Here is a 15,903-nt window from a genome sequence, read left to right on the forward strand (position 1 = left end):
CTATACTCTGGAGATGGAAATGAATGTAGATTATAAGCATCCACATCCTTGGAGGAGATTTGCTTCTATCACATGTAAATCTTGTAAACTTGAAGAAATAATAATTTAATTCCCTCACCAAATAATTAAACTGGTAAAATGATTTCTAGGGAGAAAATGAGAAAAATAAAAATCATTAAAGGGCGAAATACTCATAAATGTTAGTATGTCCTAGCTTAAATAGTTATCAATTATACTTACTATAATAATAAAATTTTATAGAAAGGACTCAAACAGTTTTTTGAAAAACCCTGAGGGGTTTATTCCTTTATTGGGCTTCTATGACAGTCTAAGCTAAAGTGATATAGGGAAGGCAAGACACATGTGGACTCTGGGCTCGTGAACTGATGGGACTGCATACCCCATGGTGCTGCTTCTGAGTTACAGAAGTATCTTCATGAAGGGTCAAAAGATAAAGTTGTACATAATATATCACCACATATGAAAGAACCCTCTGTAACACACTCGATGAAAACATTCGGCCACACATTTAGTTCCACACCAGGATTGAATTTATTCTTGAGCATTAAAAAATTAACTTCCAAGATGCTTGTCTGGGGCAGAGTTACCCTTTTGTCACAGCACGTTTCTGGAGGGGCTGCGGGTCTAAGTTTGCTTCTCTATCCTTCTCCTATGTGGTAGTTATGCCCTTAGATCATTTAATTGGGGAGCAAAGCAGTTCAATATGTGACATCCACTACTGGGTAAGCACAAGGCTTTGAACCAGTTAAAAGTATATTCAATATATAAGAAAGGCCTATGTTCAGCTTTTTGAGTGGTAATGGTGCTAAAATTCATTACAAAAACAAAACAAAATAGAATCAAGAGAATCTGCCTACTAAAAAAGAGTAATTCAGTAAGAAGATGAGATGATATCAGTAGAATCAGAATTCAGTAGAGATGATAATATCAAATAAATACCACTCCAGGTAAAAATGGATTCCCACTTACCTACTAAATTAACTGCCGACTTCTCACTCTGGTATCCACAGCCCAGCCACATCTCCCCCACTTACCCCTCAGGTGTGGTTTTCCATTACTTATGCTCTTGTTCAAATGGACCAGCTGGTCTCTGTGCCTTTGCTGGTGCTCGTTCCTCCACCTGGAACACCTTCCTTGTTGACTGCTCACTGACACTTACCAACCTCCTCTCCATCCTCACAGGCAGCTGAAATCCCACCTCTTCCGCCCTGCCTTAGACCCAGCGCTCTATACTCTTGCCAAACCTACTTCCTTTATGGTTACTTGTATGCGCATCACCTCCACCGGGGCTGTGAGCAGGGATCCTCTTTGTATCCCAGGGCTTGACACAGAACTTGCAGAGGAGGATGTAAAGAGCAAAAAGGATTTGCTGAAGGAGAACATCATTGCATCCCAGGCCCAACAGGCTCTTCTTAAAGTGTCATACAAGACAAGAAAAACATAGCTCTAACTGATGGAAGATAAATACGTGTATCCTAGAAACACGATGAACAGAGGTATAAACAGGTGATGTGGTTTAAGACTGAATGAGAAAGAGAAAGCCTTACTACTGTCTTCAGAAAACATTATGATGAAATTCAATAGCTGAATTCTCTAAGCTATAGAAAACAGTCTTTGTTTCAATTACCTCTTCTACTAAATTGATAAGAAAAAACTACTTGACAATAAAACAAGAGCTTTATTATTTCAGGGCCAGTTCTGTGACTATTGCAATTCCGAGGACCCCAGGAAAGCACACCCCATCACCAACGCAATTGATGGATCCGAACTTTGGTGGCAAAGCCCTCCTCTCTCCTCAGGCACGCGATACAACAAAGTCAACGTCACCTTGGATCTGGGGCAGGTGAGTTGGGGCATTTCATCTGCAATGAGGAAAAATCAGTTTGGATCATTGTTTCTGTGGTTATTTCTTTTTTTAATTACTTTTTTATTGGAGTATAGTTGATTTACAATGTTGTGTTAGTTTCTGCTGTACAGCAAAGTGAATCAGTCATACATATACGTATATCCTCTGTGGTTTTTTCTGATATAATAATGATTATTTTAAAAACAAACTTCAGTTTCAGTTCACTAATCACTGTGAAACCTGTTACATTAATATTTGTGTCCCTTGACACCCAGCACAGTGCCTGTCACAAGGCAGACACCCATACCCGTCTATTGAATGAGTTAAAAAATAGCTGTAAATAGTATAATTGGCAAAGGTATTTTTTATTATTATTTTTGGCTGTGGTAAAGTACATATAACATAAAATTTAACATATTAGCCATTTTTAAGAGTACACTTCAGTAGTGTTAAACAGATTCACATGGTTGTGAAATCAATCTCCAGAACTCTTTTTTATCTTGCAGAACTGGCCCTCTGTACTCATTAAACACTAACTCCCCATTCTACTTTCTATCTCTATGAATTTGACTACATTTGGTACCTCATATAAGTGGAATCATATCGTATTTGTCCTTTTGTGACTGGCTTATTTCACTTAGAATGTCTTCAGGGTTCATCCATGTTGCAGCATGTGTCAGAATTTCCTTTCTTTTAAAGGCTGAATAATATTCCATTGTATGGGTATCACATTTTGTTTATCCATTCATCCATCAATGGACACTTGGGTTGCTTCCACCCTTATGCTATTGTGAATAATGCTACTATGAACATGGGTATGGCAGAGATGTTTTTATAGCATTCTCTTTCCTGGAAATTCTGATTCTGTGGACACTGACTACCACAGTTTTTGTCCTTGTTTGGCCAGCTGGTCCACGAGGGTACCTGACTCAGACCTGTCCTCCTGTGGTAGGCTAAGATGGTCCCCCAATGCTTCCCTCCTGGTGTACATGGCCCTCTCTTTTGACTGTGGACAGCACTAGAAATACGATGGATGTCACTTCCTTGATAAAGTGGCATCATATGACAAAGATGAAGGGATTTTGCAGATACGTTTAAGGTCCCAAGTCAGCTGCTCAAAAGGGAGACTATCCTGAGGGACCTCTCCTAATTAAGGGAGCTCTTAAAAGTGACTGAGTCCTACCCCAAGGAAGAGATTTGAAATATGAGAAATTTTCCTGCTGACCTTGAAGGGGAAAGCTGCCTGTGGTGATGGCCACATGGCAAGGACCTAAGAGTGGGTTCTAGAAACTGAGAGAGGCCCCAGCCAACAGCCAGCAAAAAAAAGCAGGAACCTCAGTCCTGCAACCTTAAGGATATGGGTTCTGCTAACAACATGTGCAAACTCGGAAGTGGGTCTTCCCAGGCATTTGGTGATTACCTTGATTGCAGCCTTGACCCTGGGCAGAGAACCTGCCTGCATCATGCCCAGACTCCTGACGTAAAGAACTACAAGATAATAAATGGTGTTGTTTTATGCCACTAAGTTTGCGGTAACTTGTTAAACAGCAGTAGAAAATTAAAGCACCTTCTTTTTTCCTCCTTCAGACCAGGCAATGCCTCCCATATATTTCATCCTATTCCTTCAACAAATATTTCTTGAGTACCTACTATGTTCCAGGTACTGTTCTTGGTGTTTGGGATACATAAGAAATACAAAAGGGAAATGCATCCCACAGACTGGAAATCGAATGATACTGAGATTCCTTCCAATGAACATGCTATCTTCAGTTTGGTGATAGAAGGGTTTTCCACCTCTTCTGCCCATATGTTTTGTTAAATCAGGCCTCTCCTGAGAATATTTTCACTGTCAGTTTGCATCTGAGATAATTCAGGGAGATCTGTCATGGTGTGAAAGACTCCATAACCCCAGTTTCAACTATGAATTAGTCTTATCCTTCTAGCATTAATTCAGTAGAGATTTTGCCTATAATGACTAGGATTTACCTGTCATACCACTTTTTAAACAGGATTTCTGTAGTTAGCTGGGAATTTTAACCCATTAAATGATGTTCACTGAACATACCAGTGCCTTGTGGATTTGCTTTTTTTCCCTTAAGGCTATTTTTTTTAAAAACCTACCTTTTAAAAGTACCCTTTTGATGTATCGAAAAATCCTTAATTAAGATAGATGAATTAAAAAAACACCAGCATAGGAACAATTTAGTAATTTGCTGGTTGCTGGCAGACATGAGCCATGGTAAACATCTTCATGAAGACTGTGCCCACCCACCTCCATCCTGGCTGGGATGCTCCTCTGTAGGTGGCTGAGAGTGTGGGTCCTAGGGTCAGCCCACCCCGGTTCATGCCCTGATGCACTGCTTACTCTCTATGTGACCCTGAGCCACAGACTTCACTGCTCTCTCTTGCAGTTTCCACATTTATAAAGCGAGATGATACTAGTGCTCAACTCATAGGATTGCCGTGAGGTTTGAATGAGTTGACTACTTTGTTTCTAAACCTCTTCAGGCTGGTGGCTTTTAAGTAATTTTTTATTTAATAAAATAAAGTGAACTTTAGTAAACACTCATTATTAAAACAGACTGACTCCTAACTTCTGCTCCTCTAGAAAATACTGTATATAATCCTGTAGAAAATACTCTAGAAACGTCTAAAAGCAGGGAACGCAATATACATTATGTCAAACTAAGGATGTTTCTTTTTCCTTGTGTTGGAGCAACACGTGCTTTAACAAGCATGTTTTATCTTGTAAGAATCATTTTATGCCCCAGTAGTGGGATCTGTATTTTCTCCTTTTTTGCTGGAATTAACCATGAAAGTGTCACTGAGAGGTTAGATTTCATAATTGAATAGCGACCTACAGACCTTAGATTTAGGAAGTGCAAATCTTTTTTTCTTAGTTCTTTAAATTTATTTTTTAATTGAAGTATAGTTGATTTACAATGTTGTGTTAATTACTGCTGTACAGCAAAGTGATTCAGTTATACATATATATACATTCTTTTTTAATATTCTTTTCCACTATGGCTTATCATAGGATATTGAATATAGTTCTGTGTGCTATACAGTAGGACCTTGTTGTTTATCCATCCTGTATATAAAAGCTTACATCTGCTAACCCCAACCTCCCGCTCCATCCCTCCCCCAACCCTTTCCCACCTGGCAACCATCAGTCTGTTCTCTATGTCCATGATTCTGTTTCTGTTTCCTAGATAGGTTCATTTGTGTCATATTTTAGATTCACATATAAGTGATATCATGTGGTATTTTTCTTTCTCCTTCTGACTTAAGGAAGTATGAATCTTGATGCACAGTTGGGAAATCAAATATAGGCCATGAACTTGTTATTACGAAACCACTTTTTTTCTAGCTATTGAGAACTGCAATTTGATGTGCTGTAGTCAGTTTGACAGCTTACCTTGTCACGAGGAGGTTACTTTTCTCTGTTGTGTTTTGGACTGCTTGGTGGTTTTCATTGTTGTTTTTCTTGGCCAACACAGTTTGACAAGTGACAACATTGCCTTCAGGACTTGATCTTGAAGGGCAGTTTTCCTCCTTACAAGGTGGCAAATGTAGGAAGGTTCTGCAATTCTCCAGGGGCAGTGGCATATTCTGGGGCCATTCAAGTTCATTACATTGTATATTACTAATCAGTTTCAGGCTATAGAGTAAGAACAGAATGTGTTACTGGAAACTTTCGTCTTGTCCGGCCAAGTATAATGAGTTCATTTTGACATTTGAAGCAAAATGTGGATGTCCAGTTTTTAAAAGGGGAATTTTTGGAATGTAGGGACATTTGTTTCTTCCTGGTGGGGCGTGACCTCTGGCCATCTCCCCCTGTGAGATAAGAAGGTGTAGCAATGGGCTTTAGTTACGCTCCTGGATTTCCTTCAAAATCAGAACGAATCTTACTCTGTGGACTCCCTATATTCACTCTGCTTTTCCTCCCCCAGGGTGAGGTATAAGGAAAAACACGTGAATGTGGGTGAAGCAGGGGTTCTTATGGTCCCTTGAAGTCAAGGTGGCCGGGAGGTTGGGAGGGGCTGGATCTCAGGTGGGAAGGAAGAGGGGGACCAGCACAGGGGCAAGACAGGATCCCCAGCAGAACAAGCCTGACTCATGGGTTCCAGGGAACAACAGGAAAACCTTCTCAAGAAGAATTTTAAGGCTTTTACACAACTTGTCATGCCCTCAAGAGTACTGTTTTTAACCTATTAGTAGTAGAAATAAACAAAGACAAAGCAAACAAACACCCCTCCCCCCCAAAACCGCAAAAGGAATGAATGTTTGCCGCAGAGGCTGGAGGTATGAAAAGATGCCATTGCGCCCTGTTCTGCAGGGTTGCTGGGGAAAGGGGCCTGGCTGGATAACACAGACCCCTTATCTTATCTTACCATAGATAAGACAGTCCTTTGGGCCTTGTTAGAGGCAAAGGCTTTGAGGCCAGGCCCTGCCTTCAGCCCTCCGGGACCTCTGAGTGTGCAGCCCGGACCACAGCTCCTGTGCCGGTTCACACATGTACCATCTCCAGGGCCTCCAGCTGACTCCCTGCTTCCTGCCTGAGGGCTCTTTCCAGGCCCTGGGAGTTTTCTTAGCCTGTGTTTAGAGTAGCTAGCTGTGAAGTGCAGGATTTAATGCCCCCAAGGCAACCCTCAGCCCAGAAGAGACAGGAGTTGGTGGAAAATCCCCTCATTTCCCTGCCTCTTCTTGGGACAATTCCGAGGAGCTTTCTTCACAGTTCTTCAGAGTCTCCACCGGGACCGAGCCCCAGTAGGCTCTGGTGGAATCTGCCTGTTAACACCTCAGTCATTGGCTTTTCTCCCTCCTCTGTGTCCCTCTCCCAATTTATACTTCTTGAGATCAACTCCCAGATCAACTACCTGTACCCAAGTCTTTATCTCAGAATTGCTTTTATTTATTTATTTTTAAAAGTTATTTATGTATTTATTTTTGGCTGTGTCGGGTTTTTGTTTCTGCACGCAGACTTTCTCTAGTTGCGGTGAGTGGGGGCTACTCTTTGTTGCGGTGCGCGGGCTTCTCATTGTGGTGGCTTCTCTTGTTGTAGAGCACGGGCTCTAGATGCACAGGCTTCAGTAGCTGTGGCACACGGGCTCAGTAGTTGTGGCACACGGGCTGAGTTGCTCTGTGGCACGTGAGATCTTCCCAGACCAGGGCTCAAACCCATGTCCCCTGCATTGACAGGCGGATTCTTAGCCACTGAGCCACCAGGGGAGCCCCAGAATTGGTTTTAGAGAGGACCCAAACTAAGACAGGGAAGAAAGGGGCCAAGACTGAGGTCCAGAAACCCCACTAGGCATCCACACAAGCAAATACTATGAACAAGTTATTTAAAATGCAGTAAGTAGAAAATCCAGAAAAATGTTTCTAAATCTCTCAGATTAAGAGTAACGAAAGAAACAGCATTATAACTTTTAAAGAAAAAAAATAGGTCACAGAGAAATTTCCCATTAGTCTACCTATTTTTTCGTGAACTCAGCATAGATTGTGAACTCCTCAGGGTCCAGATGCATCTGAGAGTGAATTTAGTATTCAGATGCCTTCTAGGAGCTTTTTTTTTTTTTTTTCCTGGTCCTCTTCAACTTTTAAGAGACTTTGGTGGATGAATCCAAAACATTCTTTGTAGCCCTTGTCAGTTCTGACTCAGATGGGAGGAAGGCCTGGGCTACTTTCTGATTCTTCCTGAGTATGTGGGTTTGGGGGATTAAATTGGTTCTCGGGTTGCCTGAGTCATTAAGAGTCTGACTCAGTTGGGTCCCTGGGTGGATACAGTTCAATCCAGAAAGTGGATGACTATTGGATTTGACTCAGTCTTCTAGAATTTCTAGGAATTCTCTAGCCTGTAAGGTTCAGGAAGCCAGGGACAATGTCTTCTTGTGTTCACTACATGATATTCTGCTCCCAACATCTTGCATAGTGTTCAGCACATAGTAGATGCTCAATAAATATTTGTCAAGTGAATGTAGAATGAGCCAAGGATGACTCAGGGTCGGTCTGAATTTCCTGGGCATGTAGTACCAGTGGAAGCATATTGCTGTGAGACCAAATCTCTGGGTGGGAGTGGACCAGCATTGGCCCTGTAATTAACTAGATAATTGGTTCCACTTATAATACTTGGGTCTCTTTGCAACATCATTTAAGTATTTTAGAGGAATAACACAAGATAGATGTCTTATTCAGAGCAAATTTATAATTAAAAATATTCTATTAATGAACATATAATCATGAGACTCAACCCTTGAAAGCAAATAATTTGTTAGTGGGTAGAAAAATAGGGACTGATAAAATCTCCTGAGCTACTAGGGATGCAATTTTATCCTTTATGCTACTGTAATAACCGAAAAATGGCAATTTGCTTTTGAAGTGCTTTTTTTTTTTTTTTTTTGCGTTACATGGGCCTCTCACTGTTGTGGCCTCTCCCGTTGCGGAGCACAGGCTCTGGACGCACAGGCTCAACAGCCATGGCTCACGGGCCCAGCTGCTCCGCGGCATGTGGGATCTTCCCAGACCGGGGCACGAACCCGTGTCCCCTGCATCGGCAGGCGGACTCTCAACCACTGCGCCACCAGGGAAGCCCTGAAGTGCTTTTTAAGGAACTTACACATTAGGAAGAATCTGGCAGTCTGGGATTTTTTTTTTTTTTTTTTTTTGCGGTACGTGGACCTCTCACTGTTATGGCCTCTCCTGTTGCGGAGCATAGGCTCCGCGGCCATGGCTCTTGGGCCCAGCTGCTCCGCGGCATGTGGGATCTTCCTGGACCGGGGCACGAACCCGCGTCTCCTGAATCGGCAGGTGGACTCTCCACCACTGCGCCACCACGGAAGCCCTGGCATTTTCTTTTTATGTGTGAAAAACTCAAAGAAGCTAAGTGGATCCATAGCTACAGAATAGAATCCTGAGATGTCACCTTTGCTTTGGTCTCTGAACCACTATCCCAAACAACATCGGTAATGTATGTTTGTGAATAGATTCCAAGATCTTTAAACACTACTATAGAAAATAATGCCCGGGAAATAGTTTCTGACCTAAAAACGGTGTATTCTCTGGCCATGTTGGTTGTTTTCAGTATTTTTTTCCTCAATTGATGTATTCTTTTTTCTCAATATATTTTTCCACCATCTACCCATTTCCTCAAGCCATGAAGTTGAATTAACATTTACTCCATATATTACATAAGATTATTACCTAAGGTTACTTAAGATTGAAACAGATAGATCTGATGCTAGTGGCTAAACACAATACTAGTTTATTTCTCATTCGTGAATAGTTGAAGCGTAACCGATCCTGGCCTGGTCACCCCCTCCAAACAATGGTTCAAAGACTTAGACTAACTAACTACAGAGAAGGCAGGAAACGTAGTCTAGCTGTTGCCCTAGAAGGGAAGCAAGCTTTCTAGGCAGCCAGGCAATCTCTTCTGTGTGCTGCAGGTGGCCCCTACCTGTGGTGAAAGCTGAGATTGTGTATCTCTTCCCAGCCCTGTATCCACTGACAGCAGCCGTGGTGGGAGCATTTACACCACAGGAATTAGCCAATGTTACACATCAAGGCTTCTTTCCAGGAGCCAGTACACCAGCATACGACTCACTGAGTCTCTTCCACATTCCTGCATTTCCCCCTCCTGCCGCTCCTTACCAGCTGATTAATTATTACGTCTTGATTCTTAATATCCTGGAGTCCCGTTCCTCCTCTCATCAATACCATGCTACCCTAGTTGGTCCTTTGACAGCTTTACCTGTGATTAGTCCACCAGCCTTCTAACCCATCTCCCAGCCTCTGCTCTCAGGTCCCTCCCCTAGTTCTGCAGTCACTCATGGTGTAGAAAGATGAGCTGAGAAACAGTAGAGATGACTGAGGTTGGCTGTTTTCCAGGCATCTACCTGTCAATCTTTCTCACTGCTTCCAGAGCGAAACAAAGGTTTAAACGTGTCCTTCTCCCTGATGAACATCCTCTAGTTGGCTCCCCATTACCTTCAGAATAAAGTCCAAGTTTCTTGGCGTGGCATGTAAGTCCCCTCACAGTCTAGCTCCTGCCTTTTCACCAGCCTCTTTTCTAGATGCCACTTTCTCCCGCAGACTCTACGTCACATCAGTAGGGACCTATTGGTAATTCCCTAAACACTCCATGACATTTCCTGCTTTGTGGCCTTGTTTGGGTGCTGTTCATGCTCACCACCTGGTCTGGCTACCTCCTTCCCAAGGTGACTCAGGCATCACCTGCTGGAAACCTTCCCTGACTGCTTGCTTCCCTCCCTTCTGTTTCTGTTTGCTCTGAGGCAGTTGCTACGCTCTGTCACGAAGGCTTGGTACACCGTGAGCTCCTTTAAGGTCAAGGAGCGTATCATAGTCTTTTTCTCCATGGGCCTTAAAAGTCCTGGAAGGTCCTACATCCTCAGTACATGATGAATTAAATGGAAAGAAACATTTCAATACTATTCTTTTTATAGTATCCCATTTGATTATGTGTCTTGCTCTAACCATGAACAGCTGGGCTCTATGTTTTAAATATCCCTATTTACATTTACATTTGCTAGTTCCCATATAACCAGCACCACAAGTAAAACAGACATAACAGAAAATGAGTTAAATATGTTTCCTTCCAAAATATTCAGTAGGCTGTAGTCAGACAACATAAAACCAAGAAGCAGAAGCAGGGATAGGAATTGTACTAGAAAGCAGCAACACTTTTCTACTGGAATTTTCTCCCAAACTCTCTATGAATATATGTTAATATGATAAAGTGCTAAACAGAGGTCACTGTGACTTTCTTGGGACTCTTACCAGGTCACCCTGAGTCTCACACCATTGTGACTCTGGTGTTCAGCTGTGTGCCAGGATTAAGGCCATGGCAGAGTGGTCAGAGGGGTCTTTCTTGTCAGGAAGGGTGATAACCAGGGTTGGCCTCCCATGGGAAGGTGAGGTCTGCAGTCCAGGAAGAGGCACTAGAGCGGGTAGCCCCCCGGCTCTGGGTCAGCCCCCATTGAATTCGTTTCTCAAAGAGCTAGACGGCAAACACTCACCGGGGTTCATTTCTTGAAAACTCCCTGGATCGTGGCTCAAGCTGCCGAGAGAAAAATAAACAGAAACAAAGCCCTTGGTACCTTCTAGAAAAGGTTAATCCTCTTTCTTTGAGGACTGGCCATGCCGTTAAGAAGATAGGAGGAAGGTGGCATGCCAAGGCACTGGTATTGAGTTCTGTGGAACTGGGAATTGACCAGAAGGAGAGCCACTTGGTTTCTTGGGAAGGACCCAGGCTGCTGTGCCAGCCTTTGGCCCCAGCAGGGTGGTCAGGGTGGCGAAGAGACTGACTGAGGCATAGAACCCGGGCAGGCTGGGGTTGGAGTGTCCTGGCAGGCCCTCCCCCGTGTGTGTGGGGAGGACTCCCTGCTATGGCTGGAGACGCTTGTGAACAGTGTTGGTGAACGTGCTTTGATCCTTGTGAAGCACTAGGCAAACATAGACTAGTACTATCATTACTTAGAGAAGTTGTCACTGACACCCCTCCCTCTCTCCTTTTCTAGGCTTCCAATAAGCTTACACTGCCTTATCTCTTCCAAGTGAGTGAAGGTTCTATAAATATATTCACAGTAAAGTTCTGGAAGCTCAGTACTGATGTTACGTCTTCCCAGAACGTTTGCATCTTAAAAAATTATTATCTACGTTTGCCATGGAACTAGTACTTCTAGGAATTTATCCTAAGGAAATAATGAAATAAGTGCTTAAAATGTTTGAGCAAAGATATTCTTGGGAGCATTGTTTATAATTATATAATGTGGGAAACCATCTCACGTCCAGTAAAAGGGGACTGATTCATTGAGTGGATTAACTGGCAACCATTGGAAGGGTGCCACAGAGGGGGTCTTTGTTGATCTGACATACGTTCGTGCTATAGTGTGAAGAAAAAAAAGCAAACTATATGTAAGCTGTATATATAGCGTGGTATGATTTCATTTTCTTTGTGTGTATAAGCAAAAGAAAGAGGGAATCTAAAATGCTGAGTGCTTTTTCTGGATGGAGCAATGATTGATTTTTACTTTCTTCTGTGAATCTCTTTTACGGTGTGATTCAGCTGCATGGCTCTGGGTTATTACATAGGTACAAATCTGGCTCCAGAACTTTCCAGCTGTGTGACACTGGGCCCTCTAGTTAATGTCTTGGGGTCAGTTTCTTCATCTGAGATTTGGGGATGAATCTAGAACCACCCTCTTAGGGTTGTTGTGAGGAATTAATAAGGTCATGCAGAAAAGCTCTTAAAATTATGCCTCATGCACTATGGGAACTCAGTCCATGTTAGCTATTATATCTGTACTTTTTTCACTGAACATGTATTACTTTTAGAGTTAGAAAGACAGTAAAGACAACTGGGAAAATCTCTCCTTTTGGGGAAAGAAGAAGAGTTCAATACAGAGAGGGCAAAAGGCACAGTTATTCCCGGTGGGATTGGAGGTATTGATGGAAAAGCTCACTTGGAGCTTTCCTGATGCCCTCCATCCCCCACATATAAACTTCTGACCATTTCCTCCCTCAATGAGGTAGGCCTGCTAGAGATCTTCAAATGCCAACAGAATCAGAGAAATGCCCAGTAAATGGAAATTTTTTAAAAAGAGCCTCTTTTATTCTTTAGCTAATCTTGAAAACTGTTTCTTCCCTTGTGAAACTTTCGTGATTTCAGGCTTATTTTAGCTTTAAATCATGGCAGCTTTCCTATTACTATTAATGGCAAGCATATATAAGGAAAAATTGAATTTCATGAATTCTTCACAAGGGTTCCAACGAGAGCTTGTGTTAAATGTAACGTCTCGGGGCATCCCTGGCCCCGGCGCCCTCCCTCCTGTGCCCGCCGTCCTCCAGGGCCTGCACCAGAGCCTCTGCCCCTCTTTCTGCTGGTGGCCCTGGAGCCTTCCTGTGCCACCAAACATTTTCCTTCACTCTTTTCTTCCTGAAGCCTCTCCTTTCCCTAGTCCTGTTTCTGTGCTTTTCACTTTCCGTTCTTCCATTGCATTTCCTTCCTTTAGAGAAAAACTAGAACCAAATCAAACCACCACCTTTTCCTGGTTTTCCTGCCCGCCTTCAGGAGGGGTGCTGTGCGTGTCGCCGGCCGCCCCTCCCAGCCCCAGAGTGGTGGCCCGAGGAGCCACGTGGGAGGGTTAGGGCTCCACCAGGACCAGGCTCCCTGCCTAGCTCCAGCCCTACCCACTGGCCCAGCCTCCTATGGCCTCACGACGTGGGCAGCATGGACATCCTACCTTCTGGGACCTCTGCAGCTCCCTCCAGAGCAGAGGGGCCCGGCTTTACGTGCCCCCATCCCGTCCCGAAGTTTCTGCCACTCTTCCTCGCGAGGTCTCCTTGGCATGCAGCCTGCGGATGAGATGCTTCATGCTTGCTCCTTTGTCTCTCTAACTCAACAGCAAGCTCCCGTGCTATTTGCACTCCTCTCTTTAACTCTCAAACCACTAACAGCAATGTCCTGCAGTGTAGGAATTTCCCGATTCAGTACATCCTGCATGACGAGCTCTGTGCCATATACTTTAAGCACCCTGAGCGATGAGATTGCATGTTTACCTTTACAGTTCCTCAACATTGTGGAATAACCGCAATGAACATTGGGGTCTTTCCCCTGCCTCTCGCAATCACCCTGGCCCAGCAGCCTCTCGCTGTCCCCGCATGGCCGGTTCTAAGCACACGGTGTCCCAGGAGCTCCAGCGTGATGGAGGGGGCTCACCAGGGGCGGGGAGATGCAGTGCCCTCCTCCTGCTTTGGGACCTCGTCCTGCTTCACCACCATCTGGGGTGGGGGGGCGCCCAGCAGCACGAATTCAGGCTGTTGTCTCTATCAGAGGATGCAGGTGGGCAGAGCCAGGGGGCAGGTAGCATCAGCGTGAGAGAGCAGAGCCCGGGGCCTGGCTGAGGTCAGGTGGACCACAAGGAAAGCTGAGTCCAGCCTCCTTACTGCGGAGGGAGGCCAGGGCAGGGAGACTGGGTAGAGGGCAGCCATTTTGCAAATTCCTGTGTTTCAGGGCGAGGGTATCTCCCCAGCTCTGCGTGGCCTGGGCAGGGCTGGACCTGGAAGCGTCTGGTGTTTAGGACAGGTGGGTTTGACAAGTTGCCCGGGCTGCCCGGCTTGCCCCCGTAGCTAGGTTGCTATGGTTTGAACTCCTTTTATTACTCTCCCAGCCAGCCTCCACCTCAGCCCCAGATTCTGCTCTCCTCCCTTCTCTTGTCACTTCCTCCATCCGTGTGTGCCCCCTCCTCTCCCCAAGGCTGCAAAAACCACCGCCCAATCCAAGGGCACATGAAGATTCGAGAAGCACTGCTTAGACCAGGGCTCCTCAAACCGTCTGTTACAAGGGACCCATTTTTTTAAAAAACATTTCTAAGCTGTCACAGACCAGTACCTTTGTAAAATACAATAAAAAGAAATTCTTAGAAAAATGAATTGAAAAATAAAGCCTAAAGACATACAAAATATAAGCCTCATTTAATAAAATCAGATTCAATAGATGCCAACTTATTCTTTCCAATTGTTATGAAGGTTTCTCAGTGCTCACCCTTGGTTTCTGTCCTTGTTTCACTGTGGATGAGTCACAGGCAGTCCACGGACCACACTCTGAGTAGCGCTGCTCTAAGACCATGAACTGTCATTTTTCTTCAGCGTTATTGATGCTGGCCCTGAAAAGTCTGCTTCTCCTTTCTGTGACCATGAGTCTCTTCTCTGGCTCAGACTTGGTTACGCAGGTCAAGGTGCGTTTGCTAATTGTCTAAGACTGTAGCCTCGAGTCCCCCTGTGACCGGGATGGTCTCCCTCCCCTCCCTCCAGCCACCCTCCGCCCTGCTCAGTGCCCGAAGCAGCTGACCTTCATGGGCAGAATCTACATTCTCCCTGCCCTTGGGCTTTTGGCAGAGTCTGGCCAGTGGGATGTGCACGCACGTGCTCAGCTCAGAGGGCAGGAGGAGGGTGAGGCTGGGGCGTCTATCCCCCACCGACTGCAGGATCTCAGTGCTTCTGTTGAGGCGCTTGGCTCCTACAGCAACAGCTCTGTGTCAACTTCCTGTCCTTGCCCTTCAGGTCCAGGGTGGGAACGGCGCTCAGATGCTCTTAGCTGTCACCCCTGCTCACTCCGTCGTAGAAAGCTGCTCTATGAAAGTCTCCTCAAGTACTTCGTTCTAGTAGGTCCTCTGTCTCCTGCTGGGGCTCTGAGTGACACCAGCACTCTGACTTTCGAAGGATGCTTTTTGACTGGTTGAAAGTGACCAAAATCCCCCCAGTTGTCACCTCTGAAAGAATGAAAGGGAATTATTGAGGAGGTGACTAACTGTAAATTTTTAGAAAGTACATATAATGTAAGTGTGTGTGTGTGTGTGTGAAAGAGAGAGAGAGAGAGAGAGAGAGAGAGAGAGAGAGAGAGGAAGAGAGGGAGAGGGCTCAGCTGAATTATGACCATGAAATAAGGAACAGTACTGTGTTCCTTCCTATAGAGAATGCCTGGTACACAGAAATAACTCAGTGAAAGTATGTTTAATGTATGAATGAATGAGTGTCCAGAGAGTTCCTTACTATATCTGTCCAGTGTACACATGTCCCTCGTACACCAAAAGCCATACATATGCAACAGATTGTAAAATATTTATCCCTTGCAATTTGGAGCATATTGAAGACATAATGAAAAAGTTGGATTTTTGGTCACTTACATTTAGAGTATTCATTGAAACATTTAGAAAAAATAGGTGGTAAGAAGGTCTGTTGCCCTTTTCCTTGTGGTAGATCCACTTATGAGTCTTAGAAAATTCTTCAACATCTGCTTCACAAGATGAAGCAACAGTCATAACACCTTGCTTCACAAGATGAATAATTTAGAATTGAGAACCTTAAGTTCTATGGCAGCTATAATGTGAATTTAATGCTAACATCCTTCCTATGCTGGAAACCATTCTAAGCACTTTTCAAGTATGAACTCATTTCATCCTCACTACAACCTTGTAGGGTAGGTTCCTATTTCCTAGAAGAGGAAACAGAAGCTCAGG

At 44.2% G+C, this 15,903-nt stretch overlaps 1 protein-coding gene across 3 annotated transcripts in view; it reads left to right on the forward strand.

The window, feature by feature from the left end:
* LAMA3 (laminin subunit alpha 3) overlaps positions 1-15,903 on the forward strand; it is a 252,215-nt gene that overhangs the window by 18,331 nt on the left and 217,981 nt on the right. For all 3 annotated transcript variants that reach the window (XM_081251703.1, XM_081251700.1, XM_081251701.1), the window contains exon 2: positions 1,712-1,864. In XM_081251703.1, coding sequence (XP_081107829.1) covers positions 1,712-1,864 — 153 coding nt within the window. The remainder of the gene's footprint in view (positions 1-1,711; positions 1,865-15,903) is intronic.

The sequence above is a fragment of the Mesoplodon bidens genome (genome assembly GCF_964165515.1).
Source record: "Mesoplodon bidens genome assembly, chromosome: 13".
Classification (NCBI taxonomy): Eukaryota; Metazoa; Chordata; class Mammalia; order Artiodactyla; family Ziphiidae; genus Mesoplodon; species Mesoplodon bidens.